Source organism: Yamadazyma tenuis, chromosome 2, assembly GCF_029203305.1.
Source record: "Yamadazyma tenuis chromosome 2, complete sequence".
Classification (NCBI taxonomy): domain Eukaryota; kingdom Fungi; phylum Ascomycota; class Pichiomycetes; order Serinales; family Debaryomycetaceae; genus Yamadazyma; species Yamadazyma tenuis.
The window spans coordinates 1,235,349-1,260,268 of NC_089462.1; the positions used below are offsets into that span (position 1 = coordinate 1,235,349).

At 39.8% G+C, this 24,920-nt stretch overlaps 15 protein-coding genes across 15 annotated transcripts; 12 read left to right on the forward strand and 3 right to left on the reverse strand. All coding sequences in view use genetic code 12, as the record gives it.

The window, feature by feature from the left end:
* Positions 1–64: 64 nt before the first annotated feature.
* PSN45_001896 (uncharacterized protein) lies at positions 65–637 on the reverse strand (the record flags this gene model as incomplete). Its single annotated transcript, XM_006689498.1, has 1 exon — positions 65–637. One exon carries the CDS (start codon positions 635–637, stop codon positions 65–67), a length of 573 nt encoding a protein of 190 aa, XP_006689561.1.
* An 808-nt stretch (positions 638–1,445) lies between these two features.
* On the forward strand, positions 1,446–2,429 carry SUR2 (Sphingolipid C4-hydroxylase sur2; the record flags this gene model as incomplete). The annotated part of the gene is made up of 1 exon (XM_006690253.1): positions 1,446–2,429. The coding sequence occupies one exon, from the start codon at positions 1,446–1,448 to the stop codon at positions 2,427–2,429; it is 984 nt and encodes a 327-aa protein (XP_006690316.1).
* Positions 2,430–2,689: 260 nt separating this feature from the next.
* Positions 2,690–3,535, forward strand: PSN45_001898 (S-adenosyl-L-methionine-dependent methyltransferase; the record flags this gene model as incomplete). The annotated part of the gene is made up of 1 exon (XM_006689497.1): positions 2,690–3,535. One exon carries the CDS (start codon positions 2,690–2,692, stop codon positions 3,533–3,535), a length of 846 nt encoding a protein of 281 aa, XP_006689560.1.
* A 62-nt stretch (positions 3,536–3,597) lies between these two features.
* Positions 3,598–4,746, reverse strand: BDH2 (Putative diacetyl reductase [(R)-acetoin forming] 2; the record flags this gene model as incomplete). The annotated part of the gene is made up of 1 exon (XM_006690251.1): positions 3,598–4,746. The coding sequence occupies one exon, from the start codon at positions 4,744–4,746 to the stop codon at positions 3,598–3,600; it is 1,149 nt and encodes a 382-aa protein (XP_006690314.1).
* Positions 4,747–5,618: 872 nt separating this feature from the next.
* Positions 5,619–5,957, forward strand: PSN45_001900 (uncharacterized protein; the record flags this gene model as incomplete). The annotated part of the gene is made up of 1 exon (XM_066157755.1): positions 5,619–5,957. One exon carries the CDS (start codon positions 5,619–5,621, stop codon positions 5,955–5,957), a length of 339 nt encoding a protein of 112 aa, XP_066013852.1.
* Positions 5,958–6,412: 455 nt separating this feature from the next.
* Positions 6,413–7,426, forward strand: PRN1 (RNA pol II transcription cofactor; the record flags this gene model as incomplete). The annotated part of the gene is made up of 1 exon (XM_006689496.2): positions 6,413–7,426. The coding sequence occupies one exon, from the start codon at positions 6,413–6,415 to the stop codon at positions 7,424–7,426; it is 1,014 nt and encodes a 337-aa protein (XP_006689559.1).
* A 126-nt stretch (positions 7,427–7,552) lies between these two features.
* PSN45_001902 (uncharacterized protein) lies at positions 7,553–8,731 on the forward strand (the record flags this gene model as incomplete). Its single annotated transcript, XM_006690249.2, has 1 exon — positions 7,553–8,731. The coding sequence occupies one exon, from the start codon at positions 7,553–7,555 to the stop codon at positions 8,729–8,731; it is 1,179 nt and encodes a 392-aa protein (XP_006690312.2).
* Positions 8,732–9,073: 342 nt separating this feature from the next.
* PSN45_001903 (uncharacterized protein) lies at positions 9,074–10,081 on the forward strand (the record flags this gene model as incomplete). The annotated part of the gene is made up of 1 exon (XM_006690247.2): positions 9,074–10,081. The coding sequence occupies one exon, from the start codon at positions 9,074–9,076 to the stop codon at positions 10,079–10,081; it is 1,008 nt and encodes a 335-aa protein (XP_006690310.1).
* Positions 10,082–10,467: 386 nt separating this feature from the next.
* PSN45_001904 (uncharacterized protein) lies at positions 10,468–13,918 on the forward strand (the record flags this gene model as incomplete). The annotated part of the gene is made up of 2 exons (XM_006689494.2): positions 10,468–11,967; positions 12,431–13,918. 2 exons carry the CDS (start codon positions 10,468–10,470, stop codon positions 13,916–13,918), a joined length of 2,988 nt encoding a protein of 995 aa, XP_006689557.2.
* Positions 13,919–14,483: 565 nt separating this feature from the next.
* Positions 14,484–15,926, forward strand: PSN45_001905 (uncharacterized protein; the record flags this gene model as incomplete). Its single annotated transcript, XM_006689493.2, has 1 exon — positions 14,484–15,926. One exon carries the CDS (start codon positions 14,484–14,486, stop codon positions 15,924–15,926), a length of 1,443 nt encoding a protein of 480 aa, XP_006689556.1.
* A 78-nt stretch (positions 15,927–16,004) lies between these two features.
* Positions 16,005–18,473, reverse strand: PSN45_001906 (uncharacterized protein; the record flags this gene model as incomplete). Its single annotated transcript, XM_006689492.2, has 1 exon — positions 16,005–18,473. One exon carries the CDS (start codon positions 18,471–18,473, stop codon positions 16,005–16,007), a length of 2,469 nt encoding a protein of 822 aa, XP_006689555.2.
* A 616-nt stretch (positions 18,474–19,089) lies between these two features.
* Positions 19,090–20,919, forward strand: SAC1 (Phosphoinositide phosphatase sac1; the record flags this gene model as incomplete). Its single annotated transcript, XM_006689491.1, has 1 exon — positions 19,090–20,919. The coding sequence occupies one exon, from the start codon at positions 19,090–19,092 to the stop codon at positions 20,917–20,919; it is 1,830 nt and encodes a 609-aa protein (XP_006689554.1).
* Positions 20,920–21,002: 83 nt separating this feature from the next.
* PSN45_001908 (uncharacterized protein) lies at positions 21,003–21,664 on the forward strand (the record flags this gene model as incomplete). The annotated part of the gene is made up of 2 exons (XM_006689490.2): positions 21,003–21,029; positions 21,155–21,664. The coding sequence occupies 2 exons, from the start codon at positions 21,003–21,005 to the stop codon at positions 21,662–21,664; spliced, it is 537 nt and encodes a 178-aa protein (XP_006689553.1).
* Positions 21,665–21,746: 82 nt separating this feature from the next.
* PSN45_001909 (uncharacterized protein) lies at positions 21,747–23,138 on the forward strand (the record flags this gene model as incomplete). The annotated part of the gene is made up of 1 exon (XM_006689489.2): positions 21,747–23,138. One exon carries the CDS (start codon positions 21,747–21,749, stop codon positions 23,136–23,138), a length of 1,392 nt encoding a protein of 463 aa, XP_006689552.1.
* A 608-nt stretch (positions 23,139–23,746) lies between these two features.
* MIR1 (mitochondrial phosphate carrier protein) lies at positions 23,747–24,667 on the forward strand (the record flags this gene model as incomplete). Its single annotated transcript, XM_006689488.1, has 1 exon — positions 23,747–24,667. The coding sequence occupies one exon, from the start codon at positions 23,747–23,749 to the stop codon at positions 24,665–24,667; it is 921 nt and encodes a 306-aa protein (XP_006689551.1).
* Between the last annotated feature and the right edge of the window lie 253 nt (positions 24,668–24,920).

Sequence of the window (24,920 nt, forward strand, 5' to 3'; positions counted from 1 at the left end):
TAAACATGTTTTATAACTGAAGTTTATACGTATATTATAAGGACCTTTGGCTCGGTCTAATGCTCTAGTCTTCTCCAGCAGGAACCTCATCTTTTAAGATCTTGTTCAACTTTAACCGTAATTCGGTGTGTTCATCACCACGGAGAACGTCCTTGATAAACCAGCATTCGCAGTCCATCTGCACCATCTGAAGGGCTCCCCTCAATATCCCACAGAGAACATTACTGTACCATAATTCTTTAGCCATTCCACCGGTCAACGGCACTTGCACAAACTCGGTCAAGGGGTTTTCAATGAGAATCAAACTGAACGCCTTGCCATCTGGTGACCAGTTTGCAATGATTGGTTGGATGTTGAGGAAGATCTTGAACCCCATTTTAGATATTACATCTGCCGTCTCTTTAAAAGTTTGACACCTTTGTATCCCAGTCTTGGCCAAAAACTCTTCGATGAGTCGTATTCCAATATTATATCCCATCTTCTCAAGTTCTTTGTTGACTTGGGCGTATTCTTGGTTGTAGTCTTTGCATAATTGGCTTACTACAGATCCGTATGTCAATATGAACAATTCTGAATTGATCTTGTCAATGTTGTTTTTCCATATATCATCGGCTGAAAATTTGGAGTTCTTAGACATTGTAGCCGTTTGATGTATATGTGAGTTGCGATGCTAGGGATTAAACTGGGTGAAATCGTCTATGTTTGTGGTTTGCTCCAGAGCTTGACTTTAGTTATAACAGAAACTGAGATTTGTTCGCTGCCGTGCGCGCAGACAAATCGCGGTAGATGCGAACTCTCTAAGTCCAGGTCCGTAGAGATCAAACCTCACACGAACTCTATAGGCCCGCAACCTTGAAATACCTTTTCAATCCTCCAAATTTACAAACTAGACTCCAGAGTATGCTCTTCTAAGACTCTATATAGCTGTTCTGGACCTCTTGTGATATCTTTTATCGAATCCTGCGTTGCTATATCATTAACATCTAGGCTCCTCACTACAAACAGAAGTAAACTTTAAACTTCCCAAAATTTCCGGGAAACGGATAAGATGCAACAAACAGCAAAAAGATGCATACCGTGTAGCAAATTTGCCTGTTTCCAGCATTGTCTAGGCTTCTTAGTCTAGACTTCCTAGTCTACTAGAAGTTCTAGTTCGCATCCAATGAGGTTTCCGGTGTACACGACCTTTGATTATAAATACCTAAACAAATGGGCTGATTAATACATTCCTGTCAACTCCTATAAATATTCATCACCATTCACAGTCACCATAGTTAGTACCGATAACCACGAGGCTCTCTTACCAATTTTGTCCAAGATCTCACCATATCACTAACGTGACGCACTTTCTTTTTCCGTCAGCTGGTTTTCCATGCTCGCATATAAGTCACCAGTTTGAGATTTTTTCCGGGTTTATTTATCTTCGTGAGGTCAAACACAACACGATGGAAATCCCATTTCTACCTCCCAAAAACTTAACAGTGATATCCAACGCACTGTACGCTCCTCCAGTGTTTATTGAGAAAAAGGCTGACTTGATTGAGGGACTTCCTGATGGCATTTTGGCGTTGATTGCACCCATAGTAGCGTATTGGGTCTACTCAACTTTCTTCCATATAATTGATGTGTATAAACTTGCAGAGGCCTACAGAATCCACCCAAGTGAAGAGGAGCTTGCAAAAAACAAGGCAAAGATCTCAGATGTCATTAAAGATGTGATTCTCCAGCACATTATTCAGACTATTGCTGGAATCGTGTTCTACAAGCTTGATAAAATCCCTACAACGGGCTACGAGCTAAACCAAATGTGGTATTGGAAACAGAAGTTCACCTGGGTCCCCAATGAGGTGATCTGGTTTTTGTATACTTATGGAGTTTCGTTCTTCAAGGTGGTGTTAGCTTTCATCATCATCGATACATGGCAATTTATGCTCCACCGGTTAATGCATGTCAACAAATACTTATATTCCCGGTTTCATTCGAGGCACCATCGGCTACAAGTGCCATACGCATACGGAGCCTTGTATAATGATCCAGTGGAAGGATTTTTATTGGATACATGTGGTACCGGGGTAGCGGGCTTACTAACTGGCTTAACCTCCAGAGAGTCATTATTCTTGTACACATTTAGTACTATGAAAACCATTGATGACCACTGCGGGTACCGGTTGCCCTTGGACCCGTTCCAATTCATTTTCCCCAACAATTCTGTGTATCATGATATTCACCATCAGAGCTGGGGCTTCAAGCATAACTTTTCTCAACCTTTCTTCACCTTCTGGGATAGATGGTTCGGCACCAAGTATGAGTTCATTGAAGAGTACAAAGAACTTCAGAAGAAGGTCACCTTGGAGAAGTACAAAGAATTCTTGAACGAAAAGACCAAGGGCAAGTACAATTATAATCTCAAGAAAGATAAGAAAGACTAATTTTTTTCAAATCCCAAAAAAACAAGAATAAACAATACTAGTAGCAGCGGGCACTCTGTCCTCCCTTTTAATATCTAATTTGTTGTGTGTCATGTGTAAATGAAGTAAATATGTAAATAAGATGAATCAATTGGTAGGCTGCAAAATCGCATCAGTCGCCGGTTGCGGCCCGGTCTAGGGAACTTATCATATATAAATTGACCCCCATTCTTAGTGATTTGGATTATAGTTTCTTCAATTGGCTCCGTTTATTACTCACAATGGCCACATATTCTAAGAAAGACTTCAACACTAAACACTACAATGATGCTAGACCCTCTTATCCTCCTGCTTTTTACGAAACATTGATGGACTATCATGGATCCTCTCGTGACTTAGCAGTTGACATTGGATGTGGGTCAGGGTTTGTTACCTTTGCGTTGACAAAGTATTTCAAAAAGGTTATTGGTACTGATATTAGTGAAGTGATGGTCGAACAGTGTAGAGCTGATCCCCGTACTCAAAAAAGTGATAAACTCGAGTTTTATGTTGGTGCGGCAGAGGAAACTCCCTCTGTGATCAAAGAAAACTCGGTAGACTTACTTACAGGTGCTGAATGTTGTCACTGGGTTGATCACCCAGTTTTCTTCAAGGAAAGTTGGAGGATTCTAAAACCAGGTGGAACTTTGGCGTTTTGGTTCTACAAAGACCCGATTTTTGTTGATTTCCCAGCTGCTAATGATATTTATGACGAATTTTGCTATGAGTCTCCAGAATATATGGGACCTCAATATGAGCAGCCAGGGAGGGCCTTGCTTAGAACATTGATGAAAGAAATTGATGTTCCCGAAGACTTGTACACTGATATTACTAGAGTTGAGTACGAGCCTTTGAGAGACAAGACTCCAAACACTTTGTATATCGCTAAACGAATCAACCTTGCGATTTTCAAGGAGTATGTTACCAGCTGGAGTGCCTATCATAACTGGATGAAGGCTTATCCAGATAAGAAAGATGTTGCGGATCAGTTCATTGATAAGTTGGCACTGACACTTGGCTGGGACGATGACTTCGAGTTCACCGTTGTGTGGGCCACTGTCTACACGTTTGCCAAAAAGAAGGGTTGATCCTGGATGTGAAAAGTAGTAGTAGTAGTTTTTATATTTAATATGGCTTATTTACAATGTTCCTAGAGAAGCTCTCTATAAGCAGTAAAAAGCATCTTGATATGTTTCTCTTTGTTGCTCAACAACTCGTCGAATCCTTCTTTGACCCCATTATCGAGCAATATTTTATCTGTAATCATCAACCTGAGTTCATTGACATCGATATCACCCGCTTCAATACAATTAACTACAGCTTCGAAATCAGACTTGACAAAACAAATGGACCCAGTGACGATTTTCTCGCTCAAGGTAGTATCCATTGGCGAATACTGGATGTATTTCTTCGCCCACACCGCCACGTTGGTGGCGGTACCTCTGATTCGAAGACATTTGATACTGGTTTCAAAGGTCGAACTTATTCCGCTACAGTCAAAAGTGTGATGGAATCCATGATTTCCTGGAGACAAAGCCCGCAATTCCTTAACACAGTCTTCCACGGATTTTCCAGTAGGATCAAAAGTCATCACATCCAATTTTTCTGCCAATAGCCTTCTGGCAAGAGCTGGCTCACTGACCACAATCTTACTTGCCTTATGACCTTTTAAAGCAAAAATAGTGGTCAAACCAATGGGACCTCCTCCCAAGATCAATGCTGATTGTCCCTCTTCCAACCGAGACACCTTCACGGCGTGCCATGAAACTGCCAAAGGCTGTACCAATGCAGCAATATCCATAGGGATCTTTTTTTCGTCAAACTTAATCAACTTCGATTGAGTGGTGACAACATACTCAGCACAACCTCCATCACTAAACCCTAATCCCGTCAATGCCAAGTTGTCACAAGCATTATAGTGACCATCTTCACAAGCACCACACTCGGGCTTGTCCTTCGCAGGCGACTCTTCAAACCGATGTTTATCTTTACAAGTTCCTGTTACCTCCACCACCACCTTATCACCAACCTTCAACAGAGTAACACCAAATCCAACAGAGATCACTTCACCACTCATCTCGTGGCCCAATACCATCGGGAACTGCAAGTTGGAAATGGGGTTGGTGGTTCCAGGTTTATTGAAAAAGAAGGGTCCGCTGGTATACTCTTTCAAGTCAGACCCACAAATCCCACAGTAGTACACCTTAATCTTCACATCTTCTGGATGCTGTACTTGAGGTTCAATGTAGTCACTGTGGAATCGCAAATCATTCTTGCCGTGGTACACAATTGCTTTCATATCTTCTTACTGTCTGGGTGAAGAGATGAAATTGGTGTTGAAAACCGAGACCCCTCGGACTGTCTCGCAATTTTAGACCTGCATCTCGGGCTATCAAATACGGCTGGCCCACAGTGCACCAAACAAGGTTTATACGCAAAATAACAATGTTTGGAGACCGTACGATGTCCATAATATTCGTGTGAAAGGGAAATGTCAAAATGGAACTAACATTGTCAATATCCGGACAACTTTGTGGTGAATAGGTACATTTTCTCAGGTAACCACAGACACACGCTAATTGTTTTTGGCGATTGGTAACCTCCAATTTTCCTGCCATTATACACAACCCTCCAACCTTTCTCCAATTCAACAGTTTGAAGTACTCAGTAGAGGACAGATAGCCGAGTATGTCCCTTAATCGCTTTTCCTTAAATCATATTTGAGGCTTCAAACGCTTACTACCATAATTATGGCAAATTTCATGTTCAATAATATCACTGGTCTAATTAGCCCGTAAACCCTATGCTCTAGAGCTAATTGTTCCTATTACTTTATCTAAGTCTTTATCTTAGTCTATTGTTTTCGCAGCTTAGAGCTGGCTGCTAAACTCGTTTCAAGTAAAGTCGTGTCGATACCTATGTATTTGCACTTTGTCATAATGGGTGCAAAATGATTGTTTGGCAGGTAAGAATGTACCACTGCTACAATGAGATGAAAGTTGACAATTGAAGAACCACAATAATTGTAGGGGTTAGGTATACATCTCTCTTGTTAAATCGTTGTTAATAAGCTGTCGTTCCTGATGAGCAAAATTCCCAACTTATGTATTTAATCTGCAGATTCGTCCACCTAAATATTTATCAATAACCTCATAGACGCATTCTATAGACATGCAACCCACTTTCATTTCATCTTTGTTGGCGCTTTTCTCTTTCGTCTTTGTTGTTCACGCTGCTGCTATCTATGGGAGAGATGCTATCCCAATTTTAAAACCGTTAAGAGCCAGAAGAAGTATCTGGGAAGAAGGTACTTTGACCAGAAAAGTCGAAGCGTTCTCCAAGAGAGATAACTCCACATTGGCTACTACAGCACTAGTGGGAAAGAGAGAGAACTCTACGTTAGTCACTAGAGTCATAGCTGAAAAGAGAGAGAACGCTACCGATGTTGCAATCAAGAAAAGGTTTGCTGACCTTGATAAAGAGTTGGAGAGAACTAGACTTACGTACTAACGCTTCAGGGCTAGATCCATCCACAATGTTTTTACTTTTTTTTTAGTCTTCGTTTATTTCCGTCTATATATTTTCTAATCCGTTTCTACTTTTTTCTTATTCTCAAATAATATACAATGCCCTAATGAGCCCTCTACATGGTCAATATCACTGAATTAACATAAAGGAATAGAAGGCTCTGGATCCTTCAAGGAGAATTGCTAACCAATTGCTAATTAGCTTTAGTAACAAATTCTGTTTCTGCAGCCGCTTACATCGCGGAAAAATTCATTTTACTAAGATCTTACAAACGAGAAATATATAAAGTGACCAAATTCATTGATTATTTGTCAACGCCTAGGTTTTCAGAGAAACTATAAATACGGTGAATGAATCTCCAGATATTCATAATATCAATTTTTTTGCTTAGTTTAATCAAAAAGACCTTGAGTACTAAAATCCCCGAATCTAATCTAATGAACAGAACCGTTAAGAAAATCATACATGCTACTGAAAGACCTGAAGGAGTTGGAGCAATCGTCAGAAGATTCGTCGGTGTCGATGGAATGAGGCAGTTTTCGCCATTCCTAATGGCTGACCACTTCAGCGGTGGAGAAGGTGGATTTCCAGAACATCCACATTTAGGACAAGAAACCATTACGTACATTACTAAAGGAGCCTTTGCGCACGAAGACTTCACCGGATCCAAAGGAATCTTGTACGCTGGTGACTTGCAATTTATGACTGCTGGTAAAGGTGTTGTGCATTCTGAAATGCCTGTTCGGTTACCAGATGGTGTCACACCAGCAGGTATTCAGCTCTGGGTAGATTTACCCCATGAATTGAAGGAAGTGTCCCCAAGGTACAGAGATTTGAGAGCCTATGAGATCCCAGAAGCTGTTGAACAAGATGGAAAGTTGACAGTCAAAGTCATCAGTGGAAACTCGTATGGTGTTGAATCCTTAAAAGATTTGGCATACACTCCAATCCACTATTACCACTACATTATGAAACCAGGCTCGATATTCGAACAACCAGTCCCAGAGAACTTCAACGTTTTCCTTTATGTTACTCAAGGTAATGGCTTGAGGTTAAGCGACGGAAACACTTTGAAGCAAAATAGTGCTGCTTTTTTCAAAATGGACGGATCTTCCATCAAAGGAGCCAATCCTTTGGATTCCGATAACAACATTGAGTTCATGTTGGTTGGAGGAGAAGTGTTGGATCAACATACTGTCCACTACGGACCTTTTGTTGCCAAGGACCAAGAAAGAATCAGAAGAGCCTTTGCTGATTATCAGAATGCCAGAAATGGGTTCGCAAACTTGAAGACATGGAAGACTTTAATTAGCGGTGGTGTTACTGAAGACATGATTCAAAACGATTTGAATGGGTCTTTAGAACTCAGAAAAAAGGCCGAACAAGAATACTTATCCAGGAAGGCTGCTGAACATCAAACACCAATAGAACCTGTGAAAGACGAATTGTAAAAGGTCTAACTATTTATTTTATGTGTCCGTGTATAGTAAAATCGTATTTATTAGTATTTTGATGATTATTTCGCAGCTCTCAATTCTCGCGTCGCGTGAATTTAATATTTGTATTTTGTAATGACGATGGGAGATTCACAAAAGGAGGTTGAATACATCTCCGACAAACTCTTCAAGGACAACTCCATTGTTTCTTACTCTCAGCTATCCAAAGATTTGGGTGTACCTTTGAGCCGTTCTAAAGAAATCTTGTATAATTTCTTCAAGTCCAATAAGACAAAATTGAATGCTTCATTTATTATAACTGGAACCGTTAAAGGTGCCATCGAGCTTAAGTTCGTCGAGTTTGAAGATCAAGTCAATGAGCATTTGAAAGCGTTCGATAAAGTCTCCAGTGTGCACATTTACTCTTTGAGTTTGAGTGAATTCAAATACTCCGTTAAGGACCTTGTTTTGAACCAATTGAAGATTCAGGTTAGCGTCGATAAGTTGGATTACTATTACGACTTGGGGATGATTAAAGGCCCCGCATTGGTAGCCTCTTCAAACAGCCTTCTACAGCCTGTCAAAGCAGAGGTTGTACCAATTAACAATAGCGCGAGGTCCCCAACCAATGTGAAGCAGGAGCCCAAAAAGTTCAACACTGGTCTTTCATCAGGTTATGTATCGAGGAAGCAACAGAAACCTGCCCCTATTGGATCCGATATAACTAAGATGGCTTCGACAAAGAGAAAGGCAGAGCCAGTACCAAAGTACCAGTATAAATCACGGAAGCCTGCAACTCAAAAGCCGGATAAGGTGGTGATGTCTCACGACTATGACAACGATGACGAACACGCGGATCTTGATGTGGCCAAGAAGATAACCAAGGAAGATAAAACCAAGCTCTCAGCCATGTTTGAGGATGATTTTAGTGATAATGATGGCAACGTTAACGAACTTGAGGAGCCTATTATGGCAGAAGACAATGAAGACGAAAATGTGGAATTATTCAAGATGGAGGCCGATGAAGCGAAACCTGCAGAAGTAGGAGTCGAAGAAGTTGAAGCCCCGGAAGAGGGGATGACAAATTTTGAGCTTGAACAGCCCCAAGAACCCGAGTATGATGAGGATGGTTACATAATAACACACCGCCCAAAGCCTAAAGCCAATAAAGCGGCTAAATCAGCAAACAAGCCTAAAGCCCCACTGCAAAACAATGCACCTACAGAAATAGGCTCAGCTCCTCCTCTGAGTAAGATAGCCCCCAAAACGGGAAACAAAAAACAAGCCTCACTCATGAACTTCTTCGGGAAGAAGAAATGAACATCGCTAGCAATGCAAACATTGGTCTGTATATTGCTTATGCCTTTTAATGGATATTTCTTACAAAATTACGCTTTCCCTCACAAAACAAAAGAACTTCCTTATTGGGAAATCATTAATTACATTTCCTAATTAGGTGCACATTTTGCAATAACACTTTGAAAATTACTTTAATAGGAAAAGATATTTATTTACCAAGACTATAATCCCCATAATCATAATGCGAGAGGGTGAAACTAATCCTTTACTCTCTACGGCAGCATAAAACCCGCAAGGAGTCCAACAAATTATTGTTATTAAAATAATTTCATTTTAGTATATCCCCCATCTCCATTCGTTACTATGAGATTGAGTACTACTGCTTTGCTTACAATTGCCATAACTACTTCCATAGTTAATTCAGCTCCGACAGTGGCAGAATCCGGTGTCGGAGTTATTGCTAAGAGAAGCGATGACTTGGAAAATATCTTGCTCGACTTGCAAAACTTCAAGGACAAGCGAGAAGAAACCTTGAGCACTTTAAGCAAGAGAGAATATCAAATTGTTACTGATGTTTTGAAAGCTTTGAACGATACGGAATTGGCTCCTAAGATCATTCACTACTTGGCTACTAATTCCACTTTACAGCCCATTGTCATCAGTACAATTGTCACCGTGTTGAAGAGCGGATTGTTGAACATGACAACATTGTTCAATGCTTTGGATCAGTCTGGGTTGGTTACAACGGTGGTACAAGACTTGATTTCTGACTGTTCTTTGTATGTGTCGTTGTTCAGAACTGCAGAAGGAATCATTTCTGACTTGGTTTCTAAGGTTCAATCTGCTATTAACTCTTCCAAGAGAGATTTGAAGGCCGTGCAAAGACAGGAAAAGCGTACTGCTTTGAAATCTGTTTTAGAAGCTAGATCTAATTTGGATGCTAGACTTGACTTAGATGAGGTTGTGGTTAATTTGTTGCAATCGTTGGCTAACTCAGGATTAGCCAGTTCGGTTGTTAAGTCTATCATCACTGATTCATCTTATATCCCATTTGCCGAAAGCTTGATTTCCGCAGTATTGTCTAGTAATGCCTTGGATTTGGGTGAATTAGTTGATGCTGTTGAAAATACCAACTTGGCTTCTGATTTGCTTAAGTCCATTTTGAATGTTAACACCTTCGATACTGTCGTCACCAATGCTTTTGCTGCTTTCTCTGGTGATTGTTCTACCTCGTCTGGTTCGGGCTCGTCTGGTTCTTCTGCCGCCACTACTTCTGCTGGCTCATCGGGTTCTACTTCTACCACCACCACTACTGACCCATGTAAGAAGAAGAGAAGAAGAAGAAGAAGAAGAGCTAACTACAACTACTAGAGAGACCTGCTCAGGGTACCGTTAAGAAACCCAAAAAAACTGGTCTTTCTTGTGGCGACAACTACGGAAACGGATACGAATATCATACCACTTAATCACCCTTCTGTATAATTGTATAATTCTTCAAAAATATATTTTATGCGAATATTATTATGAAGGGCCCCATCCATTTTACCTTATTAGGCGAAGGCGATGACTGCGAAAAATTATCTTCCGCATTCGGGGCCATTGTAAACACTCGCACTCTAGATAGTTTCAGTAGCACTGTTCCTTTTAAACTATAGTGAACCCATAGATTGGTTTTGTTCTTTAGGTCCTTCCTTTTAATTAACCATTAGCGGATCGTTGTTCCTTAGCTATTATCAATCTCGAATTGGTCAGCAATCATGAACACTGATTCTGAAGCTATCTCGCCTTCAAGACATAAGAGACTTGGGACGTCCGAATTCCAATCTCCTACCAAACCATTGCATAGCATCTTTAGAAGACAAAATTCATTTGATTCGGCGGACAGCTCCACTAGTTTTGGCTCCAATCGTCGTTCTATTTCTCCTATAAGAAAGTCCTTGTCTAACTCGTTGTATAATCCCACAAGCCCTTCACGACTCAGCACTACTGCAGGTAAGCTCAGAAATCTTGTTCCAATGCTTTCAGGGTCCCGATCATCAGTACACACTGATGTATCTCAGATCACTTCCCTCACTTCCCAGTTGTTTCAGCCGGTACAAGATGATTCAACATCCATCAGAGATTTTGCAGACACTTCAGGAGATGATGATGATGACTCTGGCTCTAAATACAGTGCAAGTGTAGAAAGCATACTTCAGGAATACACTGACGATAGTCCCAAAAAGAAGTTTTTCTTCAATGAGCACTTTGATGAGAAATCTCTAGCTTCTGTGAAGAGAAACATAAGCACGAAGTCAGTGATCGAGAGGACTCTCAATGAAACCAGGAGCGATTTTGAGGGTACCTCTGGGTCTCATAATAGTTCAGTCGGTCGGTCTTCAAAGGATTTTGCTATCTTTCACGATGCTAGTGGTTTCATTGGCTCAAGTAGCAGTAATCGCAGCAGTTCTGCCAACCCTGCTGCCAATAAGCATATGACAGCATTATCCAGCATCGATAATAATACCTCATCCTCAAGCAGTAGGAATAAAATTTACTATGATACCACTACTTATGATAACTTAAATGAGACTTCCGAGAGACCGTTATTTGAACAGAAGAGTTTCATAAATTCCAGAACCTCATTGAATTCCGGAGAATTATTATCCAAATTGAACCGCTCTTTATCTGATGTAGCAGATCGGCATGTACATCCTTCTAGAGCCGTGGTTGCATATCGAGTGAAGAATTCTCAGTCTCCCAAACTCATCCAAATTCCCAATCCTGAACCAGCTCATTACCATGATTCTGATATCAGCTCCGAAAACTCGATTGGCTCGATAACAGTCCCAACCACACGTGGTATTGTATCTAAGGCTCCTAAGTTTGGTTCAGCTTACCTTGGATCTGCTAGAAGACCTCCTCCACAGGCACCTGTTCAAGATTCATTGTATAAATACAACCAACATGAAGATATGTACCAATCACAAACAACCAAAACAGTGGTTGACGGATTTCCAGCCATTGGAACTGCCCAAAGTAATGTGACATCTCCAGACTACACGGACTATGATGAGAGTTATTTTGGAAACTTAGAAGAGAAACAATCTCAGGAATATGTTGCTCCTCAACATTTCTCATGGTCTTATTTTGTACTTCTCATGGGAATAGGTTTAATTCTTCCACCTATATATTTCTTGGTTTCATTGGGGATTTTCGACAAGTTGAAAAGCTCTAAAAACTATTACAACGGAATCTATTATCAGCAGCAGCTTCTGGTAAATAGGGGTAGGGTAGTCAAGTTTAGTCCTCGGCAAAAACTTGTGAGCTTCTTTGTTGGAATTCTTTGGTTTTCTATAGTGCTCGGTATGATAGGAGTCGGTTTTGGGTTAACGCAATGAAATGTAAAATAGAATATACATGATCATATCCCCGTATTCGGAGGTGAGATCTAGACTAATTCTTTTTAAAAATTGTTCTTTGTCATAGAAACAGAATTACAAGAATCTGGTATGGATGTAGCAGTAGTCAACATTTGGGATTTAGTATATAACGCTAGCAATAGCCCTAAAGCCTGTTTCATATTCAAATATCATTCTCCAACAAGGGTTTTTGCAACTGTCGGATTAGGAGAGGTCGCGAATTAATGATCACAGATGCGAGCAACTGGGGAATTTTGTGGTTTCAATCTTACCCGTACAAGATCTACATATTCACAAAATGGGGAATACACCAGCAAAGGAGTCCAGACCACGGGCTTCGTCTTATAGCAGCAGTAACTCCGGTAGCTATCCTGGGGTAGATACTCAACCGAATCTTGGGTACAGTTACAATTATGGCTACGGCCGGAGCCCAGGATCCCCATTTAACTCCTACTTGGGTGAATCTCGGTCTCGACGTAATACTACATCCTCGGTGTTTGGTCATATAGTACCATCACGTAAGTCCAAGAAACTGGAAGAAAAGGATCGACTTCGGGAAGAACATTATATGAACTTGATCGTTAAATTTGACGAATCAGTTGATGGCGGATATTTGGCACCTTACGGAACTTACAAATCCAACTTGGATTTTGACCTGGAAATAGTCAGAGGCTTGATAGTGGCTCGGCGGTTGGCCCCATTCTACACGCCTTTACAGGATTTTGATGAATCTTGGAGTGATCAAGAGTTACTTATTATCATCAAACAACTCACATTGCACCTGATTGAAGGAGCATATAGTGGGGAAGAGGAAGATGATGATATAGACAATCATAAGATTCATAGGTCGTCTAACTTTTACAAAAGACAAGAACAGAAGATCAAGTTGAAGATGCTCATCGAGAAGATTAAAGAGTTACAGAAACAACAAGAAGATAGGTATTTGGAAGCCAAGACATCGAGCTCAGTGGTGAAGTCTTTACCATCCAATAATCTTTTATTGAGGTTATATAGAAACCCAGTTGAATGTCCCATCTGTTTTGTGTTCTATCCGGACAACTTGAATCTCTCCCGTTGCTGTTTGCAGCCAATCTGTTCTGAATGCTTTGTGCAAATCAAGAGATTAGATCCCCACCCTCCTCACGATGATCCCACCAATGCCAATACTGTGAAAAGAACCACGGAAGAATTACCACACACATTGATCAGTGAGCCATCTAACTGTCCTTACTGTGCTATGACAGATTTTGGAGTTATTTTTGATAAAAACCTTGATTTTTCTACCGGCATCAATGGCATTCCACCGCATGATTTTGAACAAACGAACAAAAGTACACCCAATGTTAATGATAATGATAATGAAAGTGATGAACAAGCCGTAATGTCGTCATCACCTACCAGTGAACAAGAACCGTCTATAATTCCAACGAAGCTTCGCAAAAGAAGGGAATCTGTTCCGGCAAATTCTCCTCGTGTCATCACGATCGATCAGATACGACCTGACTGGGAAAGTAAGCTTTTATCGGCGAGAAGCAAGTTGGCCCGTAAGGCTGCTGCTGCTAGCGCAATTCATGCTTCCAATTTAATCATTAACCCGGAGACTGAGATGGCTGAGTACGACACCCGTAGAAGAAGAAACACGGGTAGCTCCACGCAGAGCCAACAGAATCTGCGATTGCAAACGATGGAAGAGCGAATGATTGAAGAAGCTTTACGTTTGTCGATCATAGATGAAGAAGAACGCAAACGTAAAGAGGAGGAAAAGAAACGCAAAGATAAGTCTAATAGAGATAGATCCTTTTCATAGTTCTGGGTTTTAGTTTTTATACACATATGATAAGAAGGCTTTGTGTTCACCAATTGTAGTAAAGTTAAAGCTTAAATATCCAAGTTAAACAAAAATGCACTAGATCGCAAAAATTGCAAATTTCATACTTAGAATGTGCATAACTGTATATCTGCTTACCAGAGGACTCGGTATAATTGACAAATTACTGTGTTATTCACTTCCATACTATACTGGTCCACCAAGTCCACATTTCTATACAACCAAGTACAATACATTGTATTTTACTGTCATCACGTGATGTGTTGCGAAGAAAATTTGTCGTCAACTAATACATGTTTTATGGCAAATGTTACATTTATCATATCTGAGAATTTCACCCGATTTGGAAATCGCTATCTAGGTTGGGCTAATCTCCACCTTTAATCACATCAAGTCAAAATCGTGCTATCCTTCAGCTAACTTCTTCCCCAGTTCAGAGTATTTTATGACAAGAATGTCACGGGATGAACAGCGCCGCATAAAGCCGTTAAGCGAGAAAATAGTGCGGTGAAAATAAACCTTGCATATTCATAATTACAGTTAAATGGAACAGTTGTCCCAGCTGGTGATAGGAGGAGGTGATGAGTACCTCGTACCTGAGCCCATTAATCAGGTACCAGTAAAGCGACTATTCGATTTTCAGACAGGGAAACTAAAAGAATCCATGAAATTACCAAAAGACTTTGAGCTAGACGACAGCGAAATCCTATTCAAAATTAAATTAATAGCCGTCAACTACGGCAGAGACTTTGAGCTTATGAAGCAGTATAACACAGAAACCAGTACTCTGGGAGGTCGGATTCTACCGTCCAATATCGTTCCGTGCAATAAATTTATTGGTAAGATCTATGCCAGTAACGATGTGAACTTAGACTTCGAGTTGGACAACTCAAAATTCCTTGTGTTTCCTCATACTACTTGTATTCAACAAGGTTTCCCTACATTATGCAAGAACTGTACCCACTATTTGTCGTCACATAGGTCGGCAGTCGGTACATCAAGCTTTTTGCCTTGTTTGGCCAGATTCGAATTTGGGTATAATGTTGATGGGGGTTTACAAGATTTTATCAAGATCAAAAATAGTCTGGAAATATTGATCAAAGTCCCCGATAATGTCAGTACACATGATGCAGCTCTCTCATTGGACATCCTGTTGCCATTCTATAGCTACTTCAAGTGGCTTCAAAATAGTGGTAATTATAATCCTACTGACAAAATACTATTGGTACTCAGTGACTCGAGAAAGGAGATGAATGATGTGCTCGTAGTATTCAAAATGCTTCAACTAATAGAGAAAAACGTCACAATTATAGATGCTCCCCAGATTAAAGCTATGACGCCAAGCGAAGAAAACACCTTTCTGTCCCACTTTAATATGGTGTTGACGTTTGATTTCAATCATAGAGTGTTGAATTTTTGCTTCAATAGTATCATTTCCACCGGTCTTGAGTCCACTAAGTCTCGGTACCGGTTTGTCATGTTTAACCAATACTTTCCGGTGGATTTTTCCAACTACAAGCAGTTTGATTTAACTGATAAGGTCATTACCGAGTTTAAATTGAATTGGTTTCATAAATTTGACCTTATTGACTTGCTCTCATATTTGTCTAGTTTGAACAATTCCACTCCTCGCAAGAGTTTAAGTTCGGTTGAAGATTCGACGACGAAAAGCCCTACCAAAAGCGTTTTTTCCGATGCTTCTACAACACTGGAAACCACGTCGTCTTCAACCAAAGGAAAAACTGAAGAAGACTACCATAATAATCGTTTTGTCAAACTGCACGAAATAAATGAGCTTTTGTCACTACCATCAAAAGTACATTGGCTTTATTATGAAAAAGATGTGGACTTGGCCAACGAATTTCAAAAAACAGACAACTCTCACTCTACGAGGCATATCAATAAACTAATGAAGCTGAACAAAAATGTCAAAATATGCTATAACAATAGACCCAACAAGAGCAAAGTCAACGCTTTCATCTTGTAACTTGTAAATTATTGTATTATAATTATGAAATATGTATGTATAGAACTGTGGTGTTTTAATACACATGCAATATAAATATTACTTGCTCAAATCGTGAATGCTATCTTTGACAACATCTTTCAATTTCACTAAATTGAGGAATCTCAATTTTTCATCTTGTAAATGGGCATTATCACTTGATTGGCCACAAGGAATTTGACATGCTGGGGCATTCAATGTTTTCTCCAAGAACCTAATACTTGGGATAGATCCACCTTCACGGATTAGCAAAGGTTCAATTTCCCAATTCTTTTGTAAGTTTGCATACAAAACCTTGTAGAATGTGTTTTCAACATCACCTAACCAAGGCTCAACTTCGTGGCTTATAGAAATGTCAATTTTATTTGTGGAATTCAACTTGGTGAAATTGTCGGTCAAGAAGTTGATTAGACTATCTTTTATTTGGTTGACTTCTTGATTTGGCACGATTCTCATCGACACTGAAGCTGTGGCAGTTTTGGGGATGATAGTATCATTATTCGGGCCACTTACTTCAATCTTGTGTATGGTAAATGAAGGCTTTGTCCATTGAGCAATCAATTCATCAAGCCTGAATTTGGGATTGTATGAAACAATTTTATCGAAAAATTCAAGTTCCTTGGGACTACTTTCATTGATATTATCATAGAAATTAGGGATAAGAATTTCATTCGTCACTGGGTCACTCAACGTATTCAATACCTGGACTAGGTCCATTGTGGGTTCCTTGCAAACACCACCATGGACACCTGAATGTCGATCTGGATGATCACTCTCCACTTGAATAGAGCAGTTTATAACACCTCTTAAGCCGTAATTTAAGCATGGTCTCTCATCATCTAGCCAATAAGAGTTAGACAATAAAATCCAATCGATATCACCGATTAAATCCAAGTTCTCCAACACAGTCTCCTTAAATTGCTTGGAACCATTTTCTTCTTCACCCTCAATGACAAAAGTAAAGTCAACATCCAATTCATTGGATTCGAAAAGCTCAGCAATAGCGTGGATTATGGCTAAAGTGGGCCCTTTGTTATCACTAGAGCCTCTTCCGTATAAGTACCCATTTTTATTGGTTAATTCAAAGGGGTTCACTGACCAGTTGTTCCTCTCCTCTGCTTCAACCACATCATAGTGGCCATAGTACAAGAGTCTCTTGGCATTCTTACTATTGGAAGTATTCTTGAATGTAGAAATAATAATAGGATTACCATTGTCGATAGGAATCAAATGAGTAGACTTTGCACCAAAACTATCAAAAAGCTTGATCAAGAACTTGGTACAATTTCTGGAATCATCCATACATAATTCAGGATATTTCAGAATAGTTTTATAGCTTATAAATTTCTTCAAATTCTTCACTAGCATGTCATTGTTCAAAACACCTTTGAAGGTTTTGATTGTCTCCCGTTCTGAAGAGCCCACCATATTGTAAAGAGTGACTACCTTCTTTCCACCTGCCACCAAAGCTATCTGGTCGTCGGGCCTATATTCGTAGGAATATAAGGTTAGGATTGGATCGCTGTTAAGTTTATAGACTCTTCGATTGTAGATCAAATTCAAACCTAACTTATTCCCATAAATTATCATTTGACCCATTGTCACCAATGCATTCACTTGCTCATTATTAGGAGTACTGAAAGACTTGATCATTTGAAACGTCAACAAGTCCCATACGTTGATTACCCCGCTGGATAACCCAGCATACAAATACGTCTGATTTATGTGCATTGAGAGAATTGACTCTTCGTTATGCAAAGATTCAACCTTTGAAAGTGTCAACTTCTCTGTCTGAGGATCACATTGAATTCCCCAAATATTAATCAAACCATCACCTCCCCCACTTATTAAAATCTTGGAATATTGAGGAAAATTGGACAATAGAAACTCATTGGTAAACACCCGAAGGTTGTAAATATATCCAAAATGAGCAAACAGTACTGAATTTATAGTTTCGACTTCACATAAACTAATTTCTTTCAAAAAATTGATTTCTTTAGCCTGAGTGCTAACTTTTCCTCCGGGCCCAGTTGAATCAAAAAACTTGTTGTATCTCAAATGAGGTAAATTATTTCTGTCTATGGCTATGGCATAGTCTACATTCGAAAAATCAACTTTGCACCACACAATGGAAGCGTTTTGGCAACCGATAAATAAATGTTTCAAGAATTCACAGTAGTAAATGGAGAATATATCTCCGATGTCTATGGAAGAATAAATGATCTTGATACACTGGATTCTCTCACTGCTCAAATCATATATCTTGATCAATGAATCACTTCCAGCCGTAAATAGGTACTTTTCATCTTCGGTTAAGCTGAGACATAAATTTGAACCAGTCATTTCTGGTTCACTTAGTGTTTCCAAATGTGTGTAATCTTCAAGTGAATAGATAAGGATCTTTCCATTCTGGGTACCACAAATAAGCCGTTTTCTGAGGGGGGCAATAATGCTGGAAATAATACTGTCGTCACTGTTCCATAAGTGGGTCAAGTGAGGTGGTTCAAGCGGGAGACTTTCGGAATTCATTGTGTCTTGAAGACAAGAGGGTTTAATGGAGCCACTAGGAGGTATTGAGGAAGATGGAAACGGACTAGGAGAGTAGCTCTCTCGTAATTCGGTGGCCAGCTGAAAGGAAGAGTTCCTTATGGTATCCACGTAGTCCATTTTTTTCGGCTGCTGGATATGATCACTTCCAGGTATTCTTTGTGGTACAAAAAACTGTGGCAGAATTCAGATCGCGAAGGATTGCAAATGATGAGCTCGAGGTAGAAACATGAAATGTATTGGACAAGTTTATGAAAAATTCTGGAGATTTTCGAAGACAAGCACTTATCATAAGTGTTCTGAGACATTTCATCGATGCATATGGCTGTTTTAGAGCAGCTTTAGAGGCGTATTTCTGAACTATTTCGTCGTAAAAGTCTCCATTTAGCCTCAGGAAGGTACAGAAAATATCGTTGAGATACATACCTTCTCTCTATCCTTATGAGTATGGTTCCGGGTGTTATGTTTACTCTGATACCCTTGAAAATTTTCTCTACCGCCGATAATTGGCATCTGCCAAATTGCCAAATCGCCAAATTCGCATCAGCCTCCATGAAAATCAAAATTGTTAAGTGCTCCTCGTGTGAAAACAACAATTATGTCCTTGGTGTTTGCGGATCTAGAAGATTCCTTGGTGTTCTTACACAAATCTAGTGGTGGATGCTTAGTGGCATCTAACGGCGTGATTGGTGTGAAATCCTCTGTTCCATCGATTTACAAACAAGTGAGTTTTACACCTGTTAGTTGTATTATTGGTCTCATCAGACTTAAGGTCAATTCCTATTTAATCATCGCCAACAGTCATGAAGATGTCGGTCAGATAATGGGTGAGACCATTGGTAGAGTTTCCAGCTACAAAATTCTCCCAATCAACAAACACAAAGATGTTTCTAGTAATCAGGAGGAAACTAATTACTTGAAGTTGGTCAAAGAACATTTGAATAAGAATGATTTCTACTTTGCTGTTAACAACGTGTTTGATTTAACTAATAACTTGCAGACACAGTACACGGAGCCAGGCACCAAGATTAACCTGGAGTTCTGGTGGAACAAGTACTTAAGTGAGAGCTTGCTTGACGCCGGTGCGAGTCAAGAGTTTATCACTCCAATCATCAACGGTTATGTTAAAAGTAAGTCTATAAAGTTTGCTGGTAGTTATCATAATGAATTCAATTACATTTTGATCACCAGAAAATCCAATGCAAGAGTCGGTACAAGATATTTTAGAAGAGGTATAGATAACGAAGGAAACGTTGCTAATTTCAACGAAACCGAACAAATCATCTTTACCAATAATGATCAAGTTTTGAGTTTCTTACAGATTAGAGGGTCGGTTCCACTTTACTGGAGTGAAATCAACAACTTGTGCTATAAACCAAACTTGGTCGTTTCTACCAAAAATGCTATTGACGCTACTGTTCAGCACTTTTCGAATCTGGTGTCCAACTATGGGGAGATTTTCTGTGTAAATCTCGTCAACAACAAAGGCTATGAATTGCCTATCAAAGAAGGATATGAATCGATTGTGAACAGTTTGCCCTCTACTCTTAAGAAGGCAGTACATTATGTCTACTTTGACTTTCATCACGAATGTAAGAACATGAAGTTTGAAAATGCTGACAAATTGATCCCAATCTTGGAAAATATGGGCTTTGACCAAGCCAACTACTTTCATTATGATTTCAAGAATCAAAAAGTGGTGAATTTACAAAAGAAGTGTGTCAGGACAAATTGTATGGACTGTTTGGATAGAACTAACGTGGTACAGTCTATTCTCTCTCGGTACATTTTACAGAAGAATTTTAGTGAGTTGGGATACTTAGACTATGCTACCCCTTGGAAACAAGTGGACCCAGAGTTTAACTTTATATTTCAGAATATTTGGGCTGATAATGCTGATGCCGTTTCTAGAAGTTACAGCTCAACTCCAGCTTTGAAAACTGACTTTACTAGGTTGGGCAAGAGAACTATAAGAGGATCCTTACTGGATTTGAATAATTCCATTATCAGATACTACAATAACAATTACCACGATGGTGTTAGACAGGACTCATTTGACTTGTTTCTCGGAAAGTTTAAGCCGTATGAACTGGTTGAAAATCCGTTCATCGATTACAGACCAAACTATATTCAATTGCTTCCATACTTGTTAACAACCTCGTTCTTGATTTTGTTTTCTATGATATTATACCCTAAAGGGTCTTTGACTAACTTCAAGAACTTGCTTACGGTGTCGGTCTGTTTAGCATTCCAATTTAACCTGTTCAAGTACATTTTAGCCAACTCTTATCAATTTGTGAACTGGCCCAACTTGGTGAACTTGGACTTTTTGACTAAAACCAAGGTAAGAGATTCCACTAGAAGAGTTACCGGTATCAAGTACGATACTGCCAAGGACTTTAAAGTGCAAACCAAAAAGAGTAATTAAAGTGGTATTTTTTGTTCCGTATGTATTTTGAATGTAGATAAAGCGACTGAAAAATTAATTTGAGAACTCAAAAAAACTCCTACATGAGCGTGACAGAAGGTGAAGGAATCGTATGTGATGATATTATGATAAGCCCCATTATTAGAGGTCTCTTCCGTGTACTGGAAGACTCCGGGGATGTATGGCGGCACTTTAAGCCAATATGACTAAGGAAAACGCAGACTAACCAGTATAGATTCCTTCTTACATTACTGAATTGACATCAAACCCTGTCATCAGAATCAGGAACATCCATCCAGAATTAACAGAAGATGACTTATCAGGATTACTCAGTCAAATTTCACCCGTAGAATTTGTCAAGTTCGACGCTGATAAGAAGTCTGTTGCTTACTGTGGTTTCCAAGAAAACTGGTCAGAAAACAACGCTGAATCCATCAAAAAGTTCGACGGTAGAAAGGCAATGGGCAAGATTTTGATTGTGGAGGATCCTTTGAAGCCTAAAACAGTAAAAAGTTTGCAAGACCGGTTGGGACCACTTCCTGGGGCTAGAGAAAGAGGATTCAGAGGACCCAAACGCAGAGATAATCGAGGCCCAAGAGGTCCTAGAGATTCTAGAGATTTCAGAGACCCTGGCGATATCAGACAAAAACAGCGAGGTAGAAGAGAGCCTCCTAAGCCCAAAAAGGTGCCTAAGTCGGTTGAGGACTTGGACAGAGAGTTGAGTGAATATATGAACAGCACTTAGATAGATTTTGTACTATTATATGTTAAACGCGGCCAGAAGTCGCACACCAGAATTAAAAAAAAGTTTAGTGTTAGAGGTACAGATGAACAACGAGTTGAAGCAGCTCTCCGAAGACCTTCACCAGGTGAAAGGATGTGTAGGGCAACTTCAGGGGGCATTTCAGCATATTATGAAAGTTTTTCCACCTCCGAAACAATATGAACAACTCGTACAACTTGTGAATTCTCTAGACCCATCTGGGTTGAGTGCCGACGACAATACCATTTTACAAAAGTTGAAGAACTTGTTAAATTGTGCGCCTGTAAAGGTGGGAGCCAAGATTAAGCTGCTTGTAGATGAAGATAAATTGCCGTTTCTCCAAGCCCTTGGTGCCATACCAAGCATGAAGTTTCTTCAAGCACCTACTCTTGACTATCTACTTGACTATGGCCATGAATCCTATCGCATAAGTGAGGATTTGGCTATCCTCAAAGAGCTTGAGTCCAGTGAGGATGATCTTCAGGACTCTGCTGAGTATGGAAAAGGAGAAATCCAATTGCCGATGTTATTACCTTTACAAGATGAACTTCTTTTCCAGAAAGCATTTCATGACCCTTCATTCGTGGACCCCATAATAGAGATTCAAGACGTGAGCAAGTACACGCTGTTCTTCAACACTAAACTTATCCACCAGGGAACTTACTATTTGAAGTTGATATTGTGGGAACTTGTTGACTTTAAATATCCCCACATATATTATGCTGATGCTGAAGTACTTGTACTGAAGCTCATGGATCATAATGTGCTTTTCAAGTTATCACTAGTCTACAGGCTTGTTGATAATTTCAAGTTCAAATTGTCAGACCGGATTTCTTTTGAAAACAAGATTTCCATGATAAGTGATCTCTTTCTAAGTTATATGGGGGCATTATCAATTGAGAAATCATTGCCTGAGCTCAAGATTTGGGTTTATAAAGTGTTCCGAGTTATTCTCCCAAAGCTAAAACAACAAGACTTCAAGTCCAACACGTTAGGACCTGCTATTCGGAGTATGTTCACGTTTACGTTCTCTGAAATGAACTATCATTTTGAGACTCTTGAATCAGATCCATACGTGGTGAAGCTATATATCAAAGGGGTTTCCACGATTGGAACCAACTCTAAGAGCGAGGAATTGGCACAACTTAATGCCATCAAAGAGTTCATGAACAATAAAGACTATAAGCACAAGTTGCTACACGAACAATATCTTATCTCCTACAAAGCAAACGAACTCAAACAAGATGTTGATAGGTTTGAAAAGCTTCTTCAAGACAATAATATTGCCGTCAGCTACGAGACCAACTCTGCTGGACCCGTTTATCACTGTGTCATTAAATGGAACGCGGTAGTTTTGGGAGTAGGTATCGATAAAAGTGAAACCATGGCCATCAAAAAAAGTCAGCAATCAAGTTATAATAACCTCAGTGTGTTGTTAAAACAAGATAATCTCTGACATTGTAAATTCAAACTCCCTTCACACATATCTAGCCAACCAAATATTAAGCATCGCAAAGTACCCGAAGTGCTCTGCAACAAACAAACGACTTCATAATCCCTTTCTCCTCTCTATATCATGGTGCAGGATTAATCTTATACGTGGTATTGTGTGTATAACCTGTCCGTAGAACTCTACTTGCTGTAGTGAAACCTGTAGGCTTATTTGGAGTATTCTTCTTACAAGTTCACAAAGCCAAATCGAGGACCCGGAGGTGCCAAGACAAGGTATATACCTGAGATATTTGCAAATAAATTACATTCGCATTATACATATGTATTATTAGCATATATTAAAGTGACATCCGAAGTTTCCATGGTGTCACATAAAACCAACACCCTATAACTAAAAGTTGCAGCCATTTTCCATTTGCAGAATCCCGGAAGGAATCGCTGCCATTCAGGAACAAGCGATCAAAGTCGTGGCAGGATCGCGGAAAAAAAAAACTTTTTGCTCCCATTGGTCGGTGCTGATATAAAGGTGCCGAATCCTCGAATCTAATTGAATTTCATAATTTTTTCCTATCATATTTATTCATAGACTTTTCAGGACAGATATCTTTGAAAATGGCTTCTTCTGCTACTGGATTACCTAACTATACTGCTACTGATTACGCCAAGTTTGCTTTGGCCGGTGCCATTGGATGTGGTGTTACCCACGGGGCCATGACTCCCATCGATGTGATCAAAACCAGAATTCAATTGGAACCAACTGTTTACAACACTGGTATGGTTGGATCCTTCAAAAAGATCGTTGCGGGTGAAGGTGTCGGTGCTTTATTGACTGGTTTGGGACCAACCATCTTGGGTTACTCTATGCAAGGTGCTTTCAAGTTTGGTGGATACGAATTATTCAAGAAGACCTTCGTCGAATACTTGGGTTTGGAAACTTCCAAGAATTACAAGGATGCTATCTACATTGGTTCTTCTGCTTTGGCTGAATTCTTCGCTGATATTGCTTTGTGTCCATTGGAAGCTACCAGAATCAGATTGGTGTCTCAACCTACCTTTGCTAACGGTTTGATTGGCGGTTTCTCCAGAATCTTCAAGGAAGAAGGTGCTGGTTCTTTCTACAACGGTTTCACCCCAATCTTGTTCAAGCAAATTCCTTACAACATTGCTAAGTTTTTGGTTTTCGAAAGAGCTTCTCAAGCTATCTTCGGTTTCGTTCCTACTCCAAAGTCCGAATTGTCCACTCTTTCTTTGACTGGTATCGACTTACTTGCTGGTATCATCGCTGGTTGTTCTGCTGCTTTCGTTTCTCAACCTGCTGACACTTTGTTGTCCAAGGTTAACAAGACCAAGAAGGCTCCAGGTCAATCCACCATTGGCTTATTGGGTCAATTGGCCAAAGAATTGGGTGTCAAGGGCTCATTCGCCGGTTTGCCAACCCGTTTGATCATGGTGGGTACTTTGACTTCCTTGCAATTTGCCATCTATGGTAAGATTAAGGGTGCCTTGAACTGTCCTCCAGCTGTTACCTTGTAAGCATTTTGATGTATATATATATATATTGTAGTAATTGCCCTGCTTTTCACCAATAGAAATCTGGCGACTTTCATGGCCTTTAACTGACACGTAGTAATGTTCGATAAGATAGACGAACTAGAAATTTTTATGATTTTTGCGAGTTTTAATTAATTACCTTTGTAATGAGATCCAGCTTTCGATGTTTTTTCCGTGTTCCTTTTCATACCAAAACCGTGTATAATTCATATAATTCTATTATCACTATAACTAG